Consider the following 18,290-nt stretch of genomic DNA (forward strand, 5'->3'; position numbering starts at 1 on the left):
AGTTTGTAGGCCTTTTTACGCTTTTAGCAGCGACCTTGAGCAAGTATGGTCGGGCTTAGCGCTCCCTGTTGACTCAGCATTTGAATGTGAACGATTGCAAAGGTCAGCCAAAGCTCAGGAATACCTGAACGTGTGTGGCTGGCTAAACTCAAGATAAGGAGTTGTGCTGTCTTTTTAATCCCATTGGATCAATTTCGAATCAATTTTCGTCCCAACCACTCTGTCGAGATTTTGAACGTCTTTGTTTCTAGAATGGTCATCAACTCATCATTCTACCAATGCTTGCATCCAGCACTGCTTCAAATAATATTCGACTTGACCCTCGACCTGTATGGCGTGTAGTTGAAGCTACCTCTAGGCTGATATTAAAATATTTTTTTCCATTACTCCACTCACAACTTGTACATTTCTGACAGTCCCCGCGCCTCACACGCTCGCCTTCATGAAAAATGATCTGCTAAAAGCTTTGAGGTTTGGAATTTCGGGACGAGTAATTGGGGATCTGGGGTAACTTTGAGTCTTTAGGTCTTCTCCCTGATTAGCAATTAGTTTTATGCGTTGTACGTGTGGTACACTGAGTTTCTTGAGTGGGTTCTGGGTTTTAACAAGGAACCATTAGTAGACCAGAAAGTTTCGAGCTGCAGAATATCGAACAGGAAGGATACCCCTTTTAGAATCTTTCAACTTAATTAACAGATTCCTGGGGTTCTTTTGAATAACTTTTTTTTGCACTCCCAACTTTAATTTTTTGGAACAGAGTGTTTAATTCCTTATGGAAATTGACCCTGGGAAGGTCTAATGAATTTTTGAGGATGTTTCAGTTCTTTCGTCTAAGTCCAACTACAAGAGGAAGACGATGTTTAGGCAACTCGTGGTTTCCAGAAAATGAAAAGACTTTGCCTTGTTTTATACTTACCATCATGACATTCATTGTGACAAAATGTTCATATCCATGTAGGCACTAGATGAAATATGTACCATCCGAATGTTACCTCCTGATGTAGGTGATGTTCACTCCCCCGGATTTCTGTTCACCTCCAGCACTGACCTCGTCTGATGTATAATACACGCTCTTCCATTTCATTGTTAATGTAAAGTTTGGCACTTTCCTACACCCGGGCCCAACCTTCTTCGTGTTAAAATAAAAGTAGGAAGGCAAATTATCTACATGCTTTTATCTTACCACATACACACCGAATAGTGATACAGATCTTGAGGCACCCGAAATAGTCGTTCTTAATTTGAAAAGAGAGGTAGGTTAGGTAGATATGTAGATGAATTCGAACATGGTAACTAACTAAATTTGCTACAAAATGGTCAAGGAAGATTAGAAAGTTAGACAATAGAAATAAGTATGAAAGGGTGGTAGAAATGCCATCTCCACCAATGAGAAGTGCGATAAGTAGATATTATGTAGATGAATTCGTACATAGTAACTAACTAAATTTGCTACAATATGGTCAAGGAAGATTAGAAAGTTAGACAATAGAAATAAGTATGAAAGGGTGGTAGAAATGCCATCTCCACCAATGAGAAGTGCGATATCAAACATTTTCAAATTTTTCATTAGAAATAGGTGCTTGGGGTTAGTTGGTACTAGCTGAGGGTGCTTCTTGTGAATGCACTGAATGTTGATCAGAAGGTCAGCCATGGTGAGATAATAGCTTCATAGTTGATAACAAAGTGTCGGTCAACACGACCAAAGATTTCAACACGATGAAATATTGAAAATCATCAACCGAAATAAATCCCCCTTGATCAACGGTCAAGCCCGGAGAAATGAGAATCATCCTAAGCTTCTACTCCAATTTCAATAAAATCAGGATTTAATCCTTCGTTCGTAATTTTGTAATCATAGCAGCCATATGATCGTCCCTGGCCAAGATAATGGTGTTTATATTCGCTCAGATCGTTATCTCAATAGAAGAGAGGGGAAAAAACACTAGAGAAGATTTCAAGGAAAAAGCATCAGGAAGATAAAAAAAAGCGTGTAAAAATGTGCACAACTGCTAACATTAGAGAGAAATTTGTTTCTTAAAAAGGTGTGTAAAATTGAGTGACTTAATGATGTTTGTCTATCTTCTACTGGTATCTTCCTCCTGATCTAGATCTTCAAAGTAGAAAAGCACACCGCACAAAGTTTTATCCTTTATTTAGTGTAAAGTTTAAATGCTTTTTAACACTATTAATAATTATCATCAGAGCACTGCGCTCAAGATCCAGGTTTCGTGATCCAGGATCATTGGTTCAACAGCAAGGTAAAAGTGTAAAGTTTAAATTCTTTTTAACACTATTAATAATTATCATCAGAGCACTGCGCTCAAGATCCAGGTTTCGTGATCCAGGATCATTGGTTCAACAGCAAGGTAAGTTAACTCCAATGTTGAAGAAATCAAGGACAGACAAAAAGAAGTGGAGAGGCAGAACACGTTATCTGCAAATGAGAGATAGGTTTTAGTGTTAGTGATAGGTAAGACGTCCCTCTTATTCTTTGATTGCCCACATTTTTACAGGCTTTTAATATCGCCAAGATTTCCATGAAGTGTTTGAATGAGAAACAGTAGACCTAGAACTTCTGGGAGTCAAGACAATTATTGAATTTGCTACAAATCAATTGAACTCATAACATTCTTCGTTCCAAAGAAAGACACACACACAGTGTACACACACCGAGAGAAAGATTTAACCGAGAACATAGTCATGGTAAAATGGTTGAGTCATTTGTGCCAATAAGTCCTCGTTCTCCAAAAGTCCGCGACCATAACACCACACCCACTAGTCACTAGCTGGGACAGACAAAATGAAGTGGAGAGGCAGAACACGTTATCTGCAAACGAGAGATAGGTTTTAGTGTTAGTAATAGGTAAGACGTCCCTCTCATTCTTTGAATGCCCACATTTTTACAGGCTTTTAATATCGCCAAGATTTCCATGAAGTGTTTGAATGAGAAACAGTAGACCTAGAACTCCTGGGAGTCAAGACAATTATTGAATTTGCTACAAATCAATTGAACTCATAGCATTCTTCGTTCCAAAGAAAGACACACACACATTGTACACACACCGAGAGAAAGATTTAACCGAGAACATAGTTATGGTAAAATGGTTGAGTCATTTGTGCCAATAAGTCCTCGTTCTCCAAAAGTCCGCGACCATAACACCACACCCACTAGTCACTAGCTCGTATGCTGAATCTTCCTTGACCTTTTTCAACGTGTCTACACGGCCGAAGAACTAAGGGCGTTCCGACTAGGCGACGTGGTATGTGAGGTACTTAGTGGTCACTGGTAGTCGGTTGTTATAGTCATCCATCTCCTCCCCAGCCCTAACCTGGCAGCAATTAAGCATTTTAATTATACGCTTTGGTAGAACCAAGTCTACTGTGATGTGGCTATTAGTCAGATTCTGTGGTATGCAAAACACATTAGGTGACTTAATTTTGAAGGCTCTCTGGGTGGACATGAGCTGACTTGGTCTCTTCTACTTTTGATGGATGCGGGAGTTCGGTGATTGTTTCGACTCTCTTCATAGACCTTTAGGCATAAAATTATGTACGGTACCTATTAGATTCTTACAAGAAAAAAGGCATCTCCACGAATTTATACTAGTGGAGACGACAAAAATTGGTACTTGTGATAACTTTGATGTTCTCTACTATAAAATATGATTCTTGGAGTCAGAGCAAATGTGTACTTACCTTTAGAAATTTGGATTAATGTACTTAACTCTCACATCAACAGCAAAAGCACTCATTGTTGAGTTGGAGTTCTAATGTAGTAAGAAAAGATCACTTTGAAAATAGAACATTGGAACGAATTTATTTTGTGTAGACTCACCAAGAAATACACGGATTTCATTTTAGCAAGATCAGAAACCCGGGAGACCACACAACCAGGAAGATAATAATTAGACCAAACATCCAATCATGATAAATAATTAATTAATCGGAAATAATGTACATCTGAGTTTAATTAATAATGCTCGGACCTCACGACTTCCAAATTTTCAACAAAATAATCCGCTGCACCAGTTGCTATCAGCTTGGAACAATCGTGGACTGCAAACTGTTTCACTGGAACTTTCATTACCAGGGCTTCTCAAGATGAGTTTGATCGTAGTCTGCTGAATCTTCTTTTTCTTCGCCTTTTCCTGTGTACAGACGGGGTCGGCGTTTTTCGTCAGCCTCTCTATCAGCCCTGAATACCTAGGGTGATTGCTTTGGGCTGACATTTGGTTTTGGCTACACATTTTACGAGTTGATGTCCTTCGCACTCAACCTTTGCTATTTCTTCAGCAAGGGAAATTGAGGCTGGTATACTCCCTGTTTAGAGTCCTCCAGCCAGACTAAGCTGGTCGCAGTCTGTTGAATAAAACAACAATTTACCTATACATTTTCCAAGTGTCCGCCTTAAAACCGTGGCGAACCCTTTTGGTGAGAAGAGGAAAGTTTCATAAAGTTACATCTGAGTCAGCTGTTGGTTTACAAATGCTTTGCTACTAGCTCAGCAGTAAATTTGATGATGTCTCGGAAAGCTATACTAGGTAGTTTCCTCTATTTTACCTTAGATAACATTAGTTCTCATTCGAAACGTACACTGAAATTGTCTACTACATGTACATACCATAGTTCTAGTAAGTACCAATCAACCCAAGTCTGACTATGATCTTTGTTGCAAGTTGGGAACCCGCTGGCACAGTTTGAAACATTGAAGAAGACTGTTGAGAACAATAATTCAAGCCAGTTGAATAGATAATGCAATATTTCGAGACAAGCTAATGTCGTGTACATGATTACATTGGGTGTCAAATCTCCTCGGAGTCTCCTGTGTGGTCTAGGTGACTGCTGACCCCATGACAAGATCTATGACATGACCACTATGAGACATAACCCGTCCATGTCCAATACATTACAGGCCCTCGTTCCATGCAAAATCATAATTTCTCCAATAATGTGCTATAAAATAAAAACGGCTCTAGCTAGATTCTCACCCATTACGTTGATAACTTCCAGCACCATTATTGTCCACACTAGAACACCACGTATCCAATATCATCATCCTACTTAATGTCAATCTGTGAGTTAGATGGACGATAGAATTTGAACAGCTAGGATGATTCTGCTTATATAGAATCTTCTCATGTTTCCCGTTGGGAGATTATCAGGGTGACATTTTCAAAGTAAGGTACATCTGAACTTTCTCGTGCATTGTCTCTTTCAGTGCATTTTAATGTTTTAACAAGGCAAAATGAGGATGACTAACAATTTCTAAATAGTGGATGTGCCAATACACCATCGTATTTATCTTCATGATGAGGGCAGTTAATAAGGACTGATTTCACAGTGATTGCAGTCTCCTTTGGCTCCTCATAAATTCGAACTCTTGACGTTCACAATAGCAAGTTAAAGTATGATAACAAAAAAAACTTAGCTGTACAATAGTGTACATTTTACAAGAAGCTGTCATCTTCCTAATCCCAATCCTACAGCACCGAGAAAATCTCTTCCACTCTCACTTTCCTACAAACTGCGAACTGCAAGACATAATCAGCCAGAACCTCTTGGTCCCAACGTTGAATGACGTCCGCAGTCCACTGATTCGGAAAGTGAAATGAAATGTGCGGGAGTTTACACTCCGCTCTGGTTAAGAAAATAACTGGACCAGTGATGTCATGACCAGAAGTTGATTGCAACGGGTACATCAAGGTCGAACGAAGCCTTGAGTGAGAATAATTACTTTCCTTTACAAGAATCCATGATAATTATTGATTATCCACAGACATGATGCTTTTAGAATTTTGATTGGAAGAAGATTAGGTTCGAGAGAAAAAGATTCAAGCAAATTCAGTATAATACCTAATCTTTAGGCTGATGGCTGTTGTTTTCTCAGGTCTATGAGATTAAGCCCTGATTTACAAAAGGTGTACGAGTTTATCAATTAATTTGCTACATCCTCGATATTATCATAGTTATTTGGACAATTAAATGAACCAAATGATGATCTGTGGAAAATAGATAAAATCATTTCCCAAACCGGACGGTTCCAGAGGCAGGATGTTCTCCTGAATGACGATCTTGTCCATAACAAGTTGGTAGACTTCGAGTCTAATAATTATTTTCTCTCCACTTCCTTCAAGAGCTCGTATATCTTGCATTGAACCAACTTTCAATTTGTTGGTGTGAGGGAAGTGTCAATTTTGTTAGATTTCTTCTCCCCTATCTGATGAAACCTAACATTTCAAAATAAATTATGTCGAACACTACCATTGAACTGACATTTTACATGAGCACTTCTACATGAACAGTCTACGTGTTACCTACCTACATGACATGTAGATCAAAATAGAGATCATGTTCTGATGGTACTCCTTGTTACATATTTGTTGACTATGTTCTTTTCAGGGACGTAAGTATGGTGGATCACCAGGGGACCGTGAGTGTAGAACCGTCAGAATTTCACCAAGTGTTGAGGTTCACTTATTTTTCCAGAAATTTGTCCAACAATTTTTGAAGTCCATCACCATGAGTCCACCATGAGTCTGATCACATCTACCAAGCGATGTCTTTTTGCAGACAATTATTGTTGGTTTGATGTTAACGAATTCTTCTATTAGTCAAGTGGAAACAGAGGATTCGGATAGAGATTCTGAAAATATACTCGTATAAGTCTTGGAGCTTTTGAAGAATTCCTTGAAGTCTTCAACCTTTGAATACTTTTTGATTGACTACTTTAGCTTGTTAAGGGGCAACCTATCAAATTTCAAGGTCATAATAATGGGGTTTAGCCACCTTTTACCGATCACCTCTCGAAAGACCCATTCTAGCAGCACGTGGCTGCCCAAAAGTGTCTAAGCTTCTACTCCAAGTTCAATAAAATCAGGATTTAATCCTTCGTTCGTAATTTTGTAATCATAGCAGCCATATTATCGTCCCTGGCCAAGATAATGGTGTTTATATTCGCTCAGATCGTTATCTCAATAGAAGAGAGGGGAAAAAACACTAGAGAAGATTTCCGCCCTATCACATTACTATTAGGCCAAATTGAGAGTCAGTCACTCTAAAAAGTCAACACTCTAAAATGATGAAAACTAAAAAGTCCATTACAGCCAGCCAGAGGCGCGCGGAGCGGCGATTATGTTTCCCGATGGATCACTGAAGATAAGTAACGGTGCACTGATTTGAGTTGGTATTTGACTATTTGAATTGATGACCATCTGGAAAATCGCGTGCTGCTGGTTTTTCTTGGCCCTACTCAGGTCATGTAGGGCTAGTATAGTAATAATGGGTTAATGTTACTGTACAACTGCTAAGGTCTTAGGGACCGGGATGTTACCCATCGTTCAGCGACAAGCTACTTCCTCACAGAGTCCTCATTTTCCGAAGACACCCTGTACGTTTTGATTTCTGCATAATGGGTGCATGTATGATTTAAGTTATAAATTAATCCTGACTGGTCTGCCTTTTCCTTGTATGATACGAACAGTGACAGCGATCGACACTACATCAATGCTAATTTCCCCGGATGCCCACGTAAAGTTTGTATTGGATGGCCAATATTGAACCAAATGCATTCAACGGTGACTTTTCAAACGCACCCTATTTCTGAAAATAGGTGTACGCATGGTATCTCCCGGAGTACAACCATAATGGGACTAGAGATGGTAACATAATGTATTATTTATATCAAGCTAATAGATCTTGTAGGTAATCACAATAATTAGAGTGCGATCTTGTTGTCTCGTCTTCACAGAGTCTGATTGTTACCTCTACGTATCGTTACCTCAACAATATTGTTACCTCTACGATCTTTACACGAATGCACTTTTATCAATCATGTGATTGTGATGAGCGATGTGACTGTCATCTTTTATTGTTCCGTGTCCTTAAGATGTGGTGTTCCTTATCCCAGGCGTGGAAACGGGTTTATGGGCTATCCGGAAACCTTAATGGTCCTGCTAGTACGGTTTTCTAGTGGCTGAAATAGAATAGCACTTTGTGACAAGGTAAATTCTAGAAGTGTAGTGCATCGGGCATCAACAGGTCTCTTCATAGACCTATAGGTATAAAATTATGTACGGTACCTGTTAGATTCTTACAAGGAAAAAAGCATCTCCACGAATTTATACTAGTGGAGACGACAAAAACTGGTACTTGTGATAACTTTGATGTTCTCTACTATAAGATATGATTCTTGGAGTCAGGGCAAATGTGTACTCACCTTGAGAATTTTGGATTAATGTACTTAACTATCACATCAACAGCATACCCTCCTCACAATTAGTTCCTTACGGTACAGTTATTGGAAATGGAAGCTGAAAGATCCTGTACATGAATTAAGAGAAGATCTCACTCAACCTATCAAAACCTATGATCTCCCCTCGTGCGCGGATACTCCGAGTCTTCTATTTAAAATCAGCAACAATGGAATCTTTGTATTTTGCATGAGGGCTTTTAAGATCCAATCTACAAAGTCATACATTGTTTTGGTTTTTCTAAACTGATCATGTAAATCTTGTCTTTAACGCCGTATCGGGTTCGAATCTTCTTAAACATCCCCGCGAGGCTTCTTACAATATACTTACAATTTAAACAAGGACCTCTCCGTAGAGCACATAGGTTTAACCTAGATCTTTTCAAAATACTTTTGATAATAAAACATAACATTTTTCTCCTACCCAACAGATCGCAGTATACACGTATCTTTACATTCTACGTATGTAATGTGCAAAATATAAATAACTTCAATACAACATATAGCAGTATACGCTTTTATAAGATCATTTGCTTAAAGCAATCCATTGATTTTGCGCTATTATGTTGTTGTTGCAGAATATTGCAGGGAGTATCTCAAGCACGTGGTTCATAACGATGTGAACATACTCTTGTTTTAATTAGTTTTCTGTTCCAAGTTCTAGTTCGGGTTAAGAGTTCGAAAAAAGAGTTGTAATTACTGTGAAAGATTGGTTTGTATATTGACCGCGTCTATACAGCATGATAGTTAGAATGATGTTGTAGAGTAGATTCCAACTTATGTTATATCCATACGTTTTTCATATTACCTACATTCGATTGAAACTGGTAGCTACCAATTGGAAGGACAAATCAGCAGACGAATTCTTCTCAACTGAGAAACTACAAAGCAAACCATCAAGATCATACCTATCATACCTCGGAAAAGTTATCGTTTAGATAACTAATAGCTTCTCATGTCCCCGACCTATCCCATAAGAATGTTATATCCATACGTTTTTCATATTACCTACATTCGATTGAAACTGGTAGCTACCAATTGGAAGGACAAATCAGCAAACGAATTCTTCTCAACTGAGAAACTACAAAGTAAACCATCAAGATCATACCTATCATACCTCGGAAAAGTTATCGTTTAGATAACTAATAGCTTCTCATGTCCCCGACCTATCCCATAAGAGAGAGCACTAATATATGCGCGGAACAATTTACATAGGAGATTAATTGGCCGCCAATAAAACTTATTATGCCCACTCAATAAACATATCAACTTAATAACAGTAATCGACTTTTATAATATGGTGATGATAAAGTTCAACATCGCATCAGGTATTCACAGGAGCAGCAGACGGAATGAAAAATGAAGGGGTGTTATGCAGGAGTATCTATGGGATTACACTAATGACGGTGGTAGCTTATTAGAGACAATCTATTGCTCATTATAGACGATCTATTAGAGGTTAATTTCAGGCTAATCATTTTTCAACGTCTAGAGAGATCAGGTGGAAAATCGGTCCCAATTATGCAACCGTTTTGACCTTGGTGAAAAATTTCTTCGCTGTTGTAAGTTTGTTGCACGATTAGCTACAAATGAATCAAGTGCTTCTCGGATAGCTTTCGAAATGCTACACATTTTATGACGAATATTATGAGCTCGTGCAGATTTGAGCAGATAAGTGATTTATCAAGATGAACCAAAGGACATTTTATTACAAGCTAGTGTTATGCTGTTTGCGGAGACCGAGAACATAAAAGTAATGCTCATCACACGTTTAGGTTAGATTAAATTACACATTAAGATGGAATGATTCTTCCCCCGCGGTGATAGAATACATTGGGTTTCAAATTTGAAGAGTTTGATGATGCTGCTTCATGATGCCACAAAGACAACTGGAAATATCAAGGTGGGATACAACTTTAAGGATAAATTCATCTTTAGATTAGCAAAAAACATCAGAAAAACTAATCATTTTTCAACGTCTAGAGAGAGCAGGTGGAAAATCGGTCCCAATAAAATTATGCAACCATTTTGACCTTGGTGAAAAATTTCTTCGCTGTTGTAAGTTTGTTGCACGATTAGCTACAAATGAATCAAGTGCTTCTCGGATAGCTTTCCATCAGAAAACCAAGGAAAATATTAAAAAAAGCTCTTGGATTTCTACTTAGGTACATTTTTCGGATTTCCTATAATGTGCATATTAATTTCGCCTAGCAATTAACCTTCCACTCAAGAGTCTATTAGTTACCTATACTTATTAGTAGATATGAATAATTAATATCGAGGCTATGAATATTCAATAAAACTTCAAATAATTATAAACTACTTTTTTCCAATAAAATAATCGATCAATTCACAGAACAACCACAGTTGTATCATTTTATTGGTCGTAAATGAGAAATGACGTTCTTAGCAGAAGGTATAAATAAGACACATCAGTTCAACAGAAACCTTTTTAATTTTTTAAAAGTGACAAGATAGCAGTAAAAATAGGGTCGAAATTGTTTTCACTTTTTCCATAAAATAATCGATCAATTCACAGAACAACCACAGTTGTATCATTTTATTGGTCGTAAATGAGCAATGACGTTGATAGCAGAAGGTATAAATAAGACACATCAGTTCAACACAAACCTTTTTAATTTTTTAAAAGTGACAAGATAGCAGTAAAAATAGGGTCGAAATTGTTTTCATTGTATTATTATTATTTTTTTTTCACATATATACCTACCTATTTATAATTATATTTAGTGGATGTGTGGAAGAGCTAGTTATAATTATATTTATGTATTTTTTTGAGTGAAAAGACTCTCTCAAATTAAAATCCTGTCACCCAAAATAAAGCGTTGAAAGAGAGAAAAAAGAATGCTAATTGCAGTAATTGGTAACTTGTCACTTTTTTGAAATTTGAACTTGAATTAACAGGTAGTGTTCAAGATATCGTTTGGGGTATCGTTTTGCCCCGTGTTCCCCTACCTATAAATTAATTTTTAATATCAACTTCCACTATACTATAGGCAAAGTGTACCTTGTTAAAATGGGCATATTAGATACAGTCATTACTTTTCTAAGTGTGTATGCCCTAGCTTCTTTTCAATTTAGAGGTAAGAGACAAGCTACTAAAAAAAAAGAAAAAAAAATCTGGTGTGATCATCACACGACTTTCTAACATTAATTAATGAGGATAAATTTATAAAGTTTAGCTATGGTGTAAATGGTAAATAATTAGGTATACATAACATTATAAAAAATTATGTAGGTACCTACCTACCTACCTGGAAAGTAGTAATTTGTTGCTTGTTTCTATTTTTCTCTAATTCTGTCTAATCTACCCCTCCTTTTGGCAGAAATCCTGGCTGATGATGATGATAAAGTTATTGCCTCGGAGGAGGATAAGGCTTGTGCTCATCGATTAGCCAACAACAAGTTCTATAGCGCTAGAGTCAAAAAATGCAACAGACGTGCTTGTATGGTCTCGCGGCCTGCACCCGATTATGAATTATTTAAATAAAAAAAGAAGCTCATTCCTAAAGGGGATTTAGCTAATAAAATCGGTTCACTTTGACGCTTTTTTGGGCAGCAATATCGGCTGTTCATTCAACAGAAATTTGGTTCTCGCGTATTTTTTTCTCAGCTCTATTTTGGGGGGAACTATTCCTTGATACATGCTTTTCACGTACGTATATCCTCTTTGAAGTTGCTCTTGAGTTTTGGTCGAAGCCTTTTCGGCTATTGCTGCAGGACAAACGTGTTTCCCTCCCTCAAAGGTCTCGAGGAGGGCTGAAGAGGGCTACATATGTGAAGTCGGTAGACTCCTAATATGTGCTCTAATTCCGCTACACTCCTTGGAGAAGTCTCTCTCGCCGTATCCATATTGTCTCAAATAGAAAATGACACCTCAATTGCCGAGCATGGTTCGAGAAAAAACGTGCTGGCCAACACAAAGATCAGGTATTTTTTTTTTTTTAATAAACTTCTGTTAGATCTTGGTTTACTTTCCCAATTCGGTGTGCGAAATTAAGTAGACCATGTTTTGGGAGCTTTGCCTTTAAGACAGTTTGTAGTAAAAGTTGAGACTCTCTTCACAATTTCTCCAGATACCAGAGCATTAGTAACAGCCTCCTCCTTATGACTTTGTCAACTATATTTTAGTTTTTACTGTTGTAATACTGCCACTCGGCGCGGCGGTACTGATTTAAAGTAGTTATAGGTATTCAATAGTCTTCTAGATTTACTAAGAATGTGTACTGCTGATTTTACACTTCCAGGCTTTATTAACAGGTTCGCCATTTTAATGATATCGACATCTAAAGCTGTGTCCACACAGTCGACGCCCGTCGATTGACGATGTGAATCTATGTTGTCGAGGCAGTGTGGTCGGTTTCAGCCGATATCGATTGACGGCCGTGTGGATCTTCACAGGATGCTTCAAACAGGGTGCATCCCGCGTTTGAACTCGGGACCTCCAAACTTCAAACCTGTGGTTTTGGATTTTGGTTGATAAGAAGATTTATCTACCTCTTTTAGTTGCAGAGTAAACTCGAATTAAAATGCTGTTGAGCAATGTGCAGTTTCAAAGCTTACGCATTATACAGTTTTGAAACAATGTTCCTATTAATGTAATTTCAATCGAAGGCTGATTTTTTTGTGAAGATTATTGTTTTAGATAAATAATAAATAAGCAAGGATCGTGTTCTTCAAGAAGTAGGAGATTTACTGGTTCTAAAAGTCCAAAGCCTGAGCAGTCAGAAAAGATAGGAATCAAAAGCAATACTTAATATTCCTTACGAGATAGGATACTGTCTTGCTTATTCATTTACAGGATTAATGTATTGAAAAAATTCAAGGAAGCTAATGTATGCCCGTTGGAACGTTTGAAAAATGCGTCAAAGACATAGAAGCCGTGTCCTGAAGTCCCTTGAAGAGTAAAGCCTGATTCACACTATAGTGCCAGTCAAGGTCCGGTCACGGTCCAGTAACGGTCCGATCAAATGATTGTTGAAGGCAAGTAAGGGACATAGCTAAAGAGAAGTATCTATAGGTATTTGAGAAGCAAATGAGCTGAACATAAACGCTCAACTCCTGCCTTTATTTCACAAGGGGTACATAGGGCTGAATGTAAATTCAGCATTAGAATAAAAGTTATTGAAGCATAAGAGATATAAATTCATTCATCTTTTTCTCTACAACCCAGAAGACAACATCTCTCTACTCTACATTTTGAAATATCAATGAAGTAGGAAAGTAAAAACCAAACTTTGAGTGAAAGATTAAAGCATAATGTACCTACCTACCTACTCATCTACATATTATCGCATAGAAGAAATTGGAACTTGTTATTATTTTACATTATTTTAGACCAGCACCGCCGCATAATTCAAAATCATAATTCATGGCAAAGGTACAGCTTGAGTTGCACCTTTGTCCTGTAGATGTAGGTATTATTAACATCATTCTAGATTGAACAAGCATTTAAAAAAAAAAAAAAAAAAAAAAAAAAAAAAAAAAAAAAAAAAAAAACAGGAGTTTGAATGACTGAATCAAATATATTGGTGAAATGTGAAATCCAACATCAGTTTACTGAATGGAGCATTGGTCAATTAGGACATACGTGACAGGACATGTAATATCCGTCTCGGAGGAAAAAGCAGATTTAAATGAATATGATTAAAGAAAATTCAGTTTTCCAGAATGCATTTGAAGCATTCCTCCATTTCGAAGTACATAGGTAATTAGTAAAGACAAAGGTAATTAGAAGTGGGTACTTACCTCAACCAATAATAAGATTGAAGAAATGTTCGATGTCTTGTTCATATCGTCATGATTAGGATTCTTTTCCATAATACAGCAGATAGAATTCGGAAGTATCTAATACAGTTGAAGCTGTGTCCACACATTGTCGACGCTGTCGATCGACATCGACTGAAACCGTATACTGCCTCGACAAAACATAGATGCACGTCCTCACCTCGGCGATCAACAACATCGACAATGTGTGGACACAACTTCACAGAGTTCAAATAATGGAAACGTTGGTAGAGTTCAAAATTTTCAATTTAAATAATCTTCTTACAGTTTATTATTTTATTTACGAGTCCTTATCTCTGTATTTTGATAAGTACAGAAATTATTTGAACGTTTGGTGATACACTCAAAAGCAGAAATATTTTAGAGATCTTAATCAAAATGTCTAATCAAAGTGACCATTTTTTTTTTTTTTTTTTTTTTTTCATTTCTATCCAAAAAATGATATTTTCCATTAGGTAGGTTTAGGTACCTACCTCTTTTATGCACTTCATTTTATTAGATCGATTTAAATATGCACATTCTTTCATATTTTGATCCATTAGATAGCTATCTAGTTACTTTATCCACCGTAATGTTGGTAACTCTTGAAAAATCAATCGAAAACTATTTTTGAACATAAATAATACCTATCTAATTTAATAAATTTGAGAACGTTTGGTCCTAACAAATACTTCGAGCTCGTATACATAAATCCATAAACCATAAACTAGAATTTTCGTCTTCTTTTCATCCACAAAAATGCAAATTTCAAGAAGCAATAAAAAATTTATGAAAGCAAAAAGAAATACTATTGAAGCTTTAAACCCATTCGAAGGAATGGTCGAATTTTTTATTATTTTCATAATCGCGCCTCTTATCTGCTGTCATCAGACATTTTACTTCTCTAATAATTGAATCAAAAATGCTACATATTTTATGACGAATATTATGAGCTCGTGCAGATTTGAGCAGATAAGTGATTTATCAAGATGAACCAAAGGACATTTTATTACAAGCTAGTTGACCAATGGAGCGAACATTATCAAAAATGGTATCACTGTACCAACGGGCAGAGAGTCAAATAAATAATTGGTCATTAGTAATATATAACCGCGGAGACGAGAATTATGTGCGAGTATTGACCAATGGAGCGAACATTATCAAAAGTGGTATCACTGTACCAACGGGCAGAGAGTCAAATAAATAATTGGTCATTAGTAATATATAACCGCGGAGACGAGAATTATGTGCGAGTATGTGCTCTCCAGTCAGGGGCGAACTAAGGATACCGTGGTGGGTGTCCTGGAGCATTCAGTTGACTCTCCAGACTCTCTGACTTAGGATCCTATACCATCCAGAAAAAACGCATCCTTCAACCAAGGCAAAAAGAAAAGGGATGGAATGAATTAATGACAATATTAAAAGCCTCTTTCAACTAGAAGAAAAAGACCTCATTTCTCGTCTACAAAGTCTATAGGTTTACTGAAGATAAAGTTAAGTATACAAAAGCAATTTTAGAAGCCTGTGAGTTTGCAAGCATATTTTTGCTTTTTCTAGGGGTTTGGAGGACGCTGAATCCGAACATTGAACACCGGTTTTCTGAGGTGGTTTGAAGTTGGCTTTTTTTATGAACGAAGATCTACTTAATATAGCAAAACTACACGTAACAACCCAGAGATTCGAGCCCGTAATGTCACCCCTGGCTGTACCACATTAACTCCATTATCTCTACATCGTTATCTATTGAATATTATCTCCAACCTATACAAGCAGCTTCTATTAGAGCCTATTTGGTCCAAATGTCCCCTAGGTGCACGGAAGGTTCCTTTGGTCACTAGAATCGAAATGTGTTTCTGTCGCTTCCCCAATGCAACAGACGTTCTTGTATGGTCTTGCAGCCTGCACTCGATTATGGGGGATTTAGCTAATAAAATCGGTCCACTTTGACGCTTTTTTGGGCAGCAATATCGGCTGTTCTTTCAACAGAAATTTGGTTATCGCGTATTTTTTTCTCAGCTCTATTTTGGGGGGAACTATTCCTTGATACATGCTTTCCACGTACGTATATCCTCTTTGAACACAGTTCTTGCTCTTGAGTTTTGGTCAAAGCCTCTTCGGCTATTGCTGCAGGACAAACATTTTTCTCTCCCTCAAAGGTCTCGAGGAGGGCTGAAGAGGGCTACATATGTGAAGTCGGTAGACTCCTAATATGTGCTCTAATTCCGCTACACTCTTTTAGCAAGGGTTATTTAAGACTGGTATCTTCCCCGTTTAAAGTCCTCCAGCCAGACTAATCTAACGCTTGTCTACCCTCTGTTTCAAGGTTCTCAGTTGTTGTCCAGCGGTTGGACATACAAGAAACAGACTTTCTTTAGCAAGGGTTATTTAAGACTGGTATCTTCCCAGTTTAAAGTCCCCCAGCCAGACTAATCTAACGCTTGTCTACCCTCTGTTTCAAGGTTCTCAGTTGTTGTCCAGCGGTTGGACATACAAGAAACAGACTTTCTGTACCCACTATTGTACGATGGTTGGGACCCCACTCCAGTTCTGTATCAGACGTGGTTTTGTAATGGAAAGGCTTGGGGCGTTTGGTCTTTTGGCTGTGGACAGTTCAACAACTTGGGCAATCTCGGTTTGTGGGCATGGCGGAGTCCATTGAATAGAACCGTTTTATCGGAATATAACACACGTCTTGATGTGTACCACCCAGATTGTTACAATAAGTTTTGGAAGAAAAAACCTGAGCACAAAGTGCCGAATGCCACTACCACTGTTCCTCCGCGAACTACCACTGTTCCTTCGCGAACTACCACTGTCCCTTCGCGAACTACCACTGTCCCTCCGCAAACTACTACTGTTCCTTCGCGAACTACCACTGTTCCTTCACGAACTACCACTGTTCCTCCGCGAACTACCACTGTTCCTCCGCGAACTACCACTGTTCCTTCGCGAACTACCACTGTTCCTTCGCAAACTACCACTGGTCCATTGAACAGAACCGTTTTATCGGAATATAACACACGTCTTGATGTGTACCACCCAGATTGTTTCAATAAGGTTTGGAAGAAAAAACCTGAGCACAAAGTGCCGAATGCCACTACCACTGTTCCTTCGCGAACTACCACTGTCCCTTCGCGAACTACTACTGTTCCCCCGCGAACTAGCACTGTTCCTTCGCGAACTACCACTGTTCCTCCGCGAACTACCACTGTTCCTTCGCGAACTACCACTGTTCCTTCGCAAACTACCACTGTTCCTTCGCGAACTACCACTGTTCCTCCGCGAACTACCACTGTTCCTTCGCGAACTACCACTGTTCCTTCGCAGCTCTAATTCCGCTACACTCCTTGGAGAAGTCTCTCTCGCCGTATCCATATTGTCTCAAATAGAAAATGACACCTCAATTGCCGAGCATGGTTCGAGAAAAAACGTGCTGGCCAACACAAAGATCAGGTATTTTTTTTAATAAACTTCTGTTAGATCTTGGTTTACTTTCCCAATTCGGTGCGCGAAATGGAGTAGGCCATGTTTTGGGAGCTTTGCCATTAAGACAGTTCGTAGTAAAAGTTGAGACTCTCTTCACAATTTCTTCAGATACCAGAGCATTAGTAAGAGCCTCCTCCTTATGACTTTATCAACTATATTTTAGTTTTTACTGTTGTAATACTGCCACTCGGCGCGGCGGTACTGATTTAAAGTAGTTATAGGTATTCAATAGGCTTCACAGGATGCTTCAAACAGGGTGCATCCCGCGTTTGAACTCGGGACCTCCAAACTTCAAACCTGTGGTTTTGGGGGATAAGATTTATCTACCTCTTTTAGTTGCAGAGTAAACTCGAATTAAAATGCTGTCGAGCAATGTGCAGTTTCAAAGCTTACGCATTATACAGTTTTGAAACAATGTTCCTATTAATGTAATTTCAATCGAAGGCTGATTTTTTTTAGATTTACTAAGAATGTGTACTGCTGATTTTACACTTCCAGGCTTTATTAACAGGTTCGCCATTTTAATGATATCGAAATCTAAAGCTGTGTCCACACATAGTCGACGCCCGTCGATTGACGATGTGAATCTATGTTGTCGAGGCAGTGTGGTCGGTTTCAGCCGATATCGATTGACGGCCGTGTGGACATGGACATACATAGCTAAAGAGAAGTATCTGTAGGTATTTGAGAAGCAAATGAGCTGAACATAAACGCTCAACTCTTGCCTTTATTTCACAAGGAGTACATAGGGCTGAATGTAAATTCAGCATTA

The 18,290-nt window shown here is 38.1% G+C and overlaps 1 protein-coding gene across 1 annotated transcript; it reads left to right on the forward strand.

The window, feature by feature from the left end:
• The first annotated feature begins 16,490 nt into the window (after positions 1–16,490).
• Positions 16,491–18,026, forward strand: LOC103511743. The gene is made up of 3 exons (XM_026823655.1): positions 16,491–17,015; positions 17,139–17,485; positions 18,017–18,026. The coding sequence occupies exons 1-3, from the start codon at positions 16,728–16,730 to the stop codon at positions 18,024–18,026; spliced, it is 645 nt and encodes a 214-aa protein (XP_026679456.1). The 5' UTR covers positions 16,491–16,727.
• The last annotated feature ends 264 nt before the right edge of the window (positions 18,027–18,290 follow it).

Source organism: Diaphorina citri, unplaced genomic scaffold (assembly GCF_000475195.1).
Source record: "Diaphorina citri unplaced genomic scaffold, Diaci psyllid genome assembly version 1.1 scaffold2, whole genome shotgun sequence".
In the NCBI taxonomy this organism is placed as follows: domain Eukaryota; kingdom Metazoa; phylum Arthropoda; class Insecta; order Hemiptera; family Psyllidae; genus Diaphorina; species Diaphorina citri.

Excerpts from the sequence above, each read along its gene's own strand:
- LOC103511743 (XM_026823655.1), top strand. The coding sequence starts at position 16,728 with ATGTGTACCACCCAGATTGTTACAATAAGTTTTGGAAGAAAAAACCTG. Across the intron at positions 17,016-17,138 it reads TCCTTCGCAAACTACCACTG|TTCCTTCGCGAACTACCACT; the intron begins GTCCATTGAACA and ends CCACTACCACTG.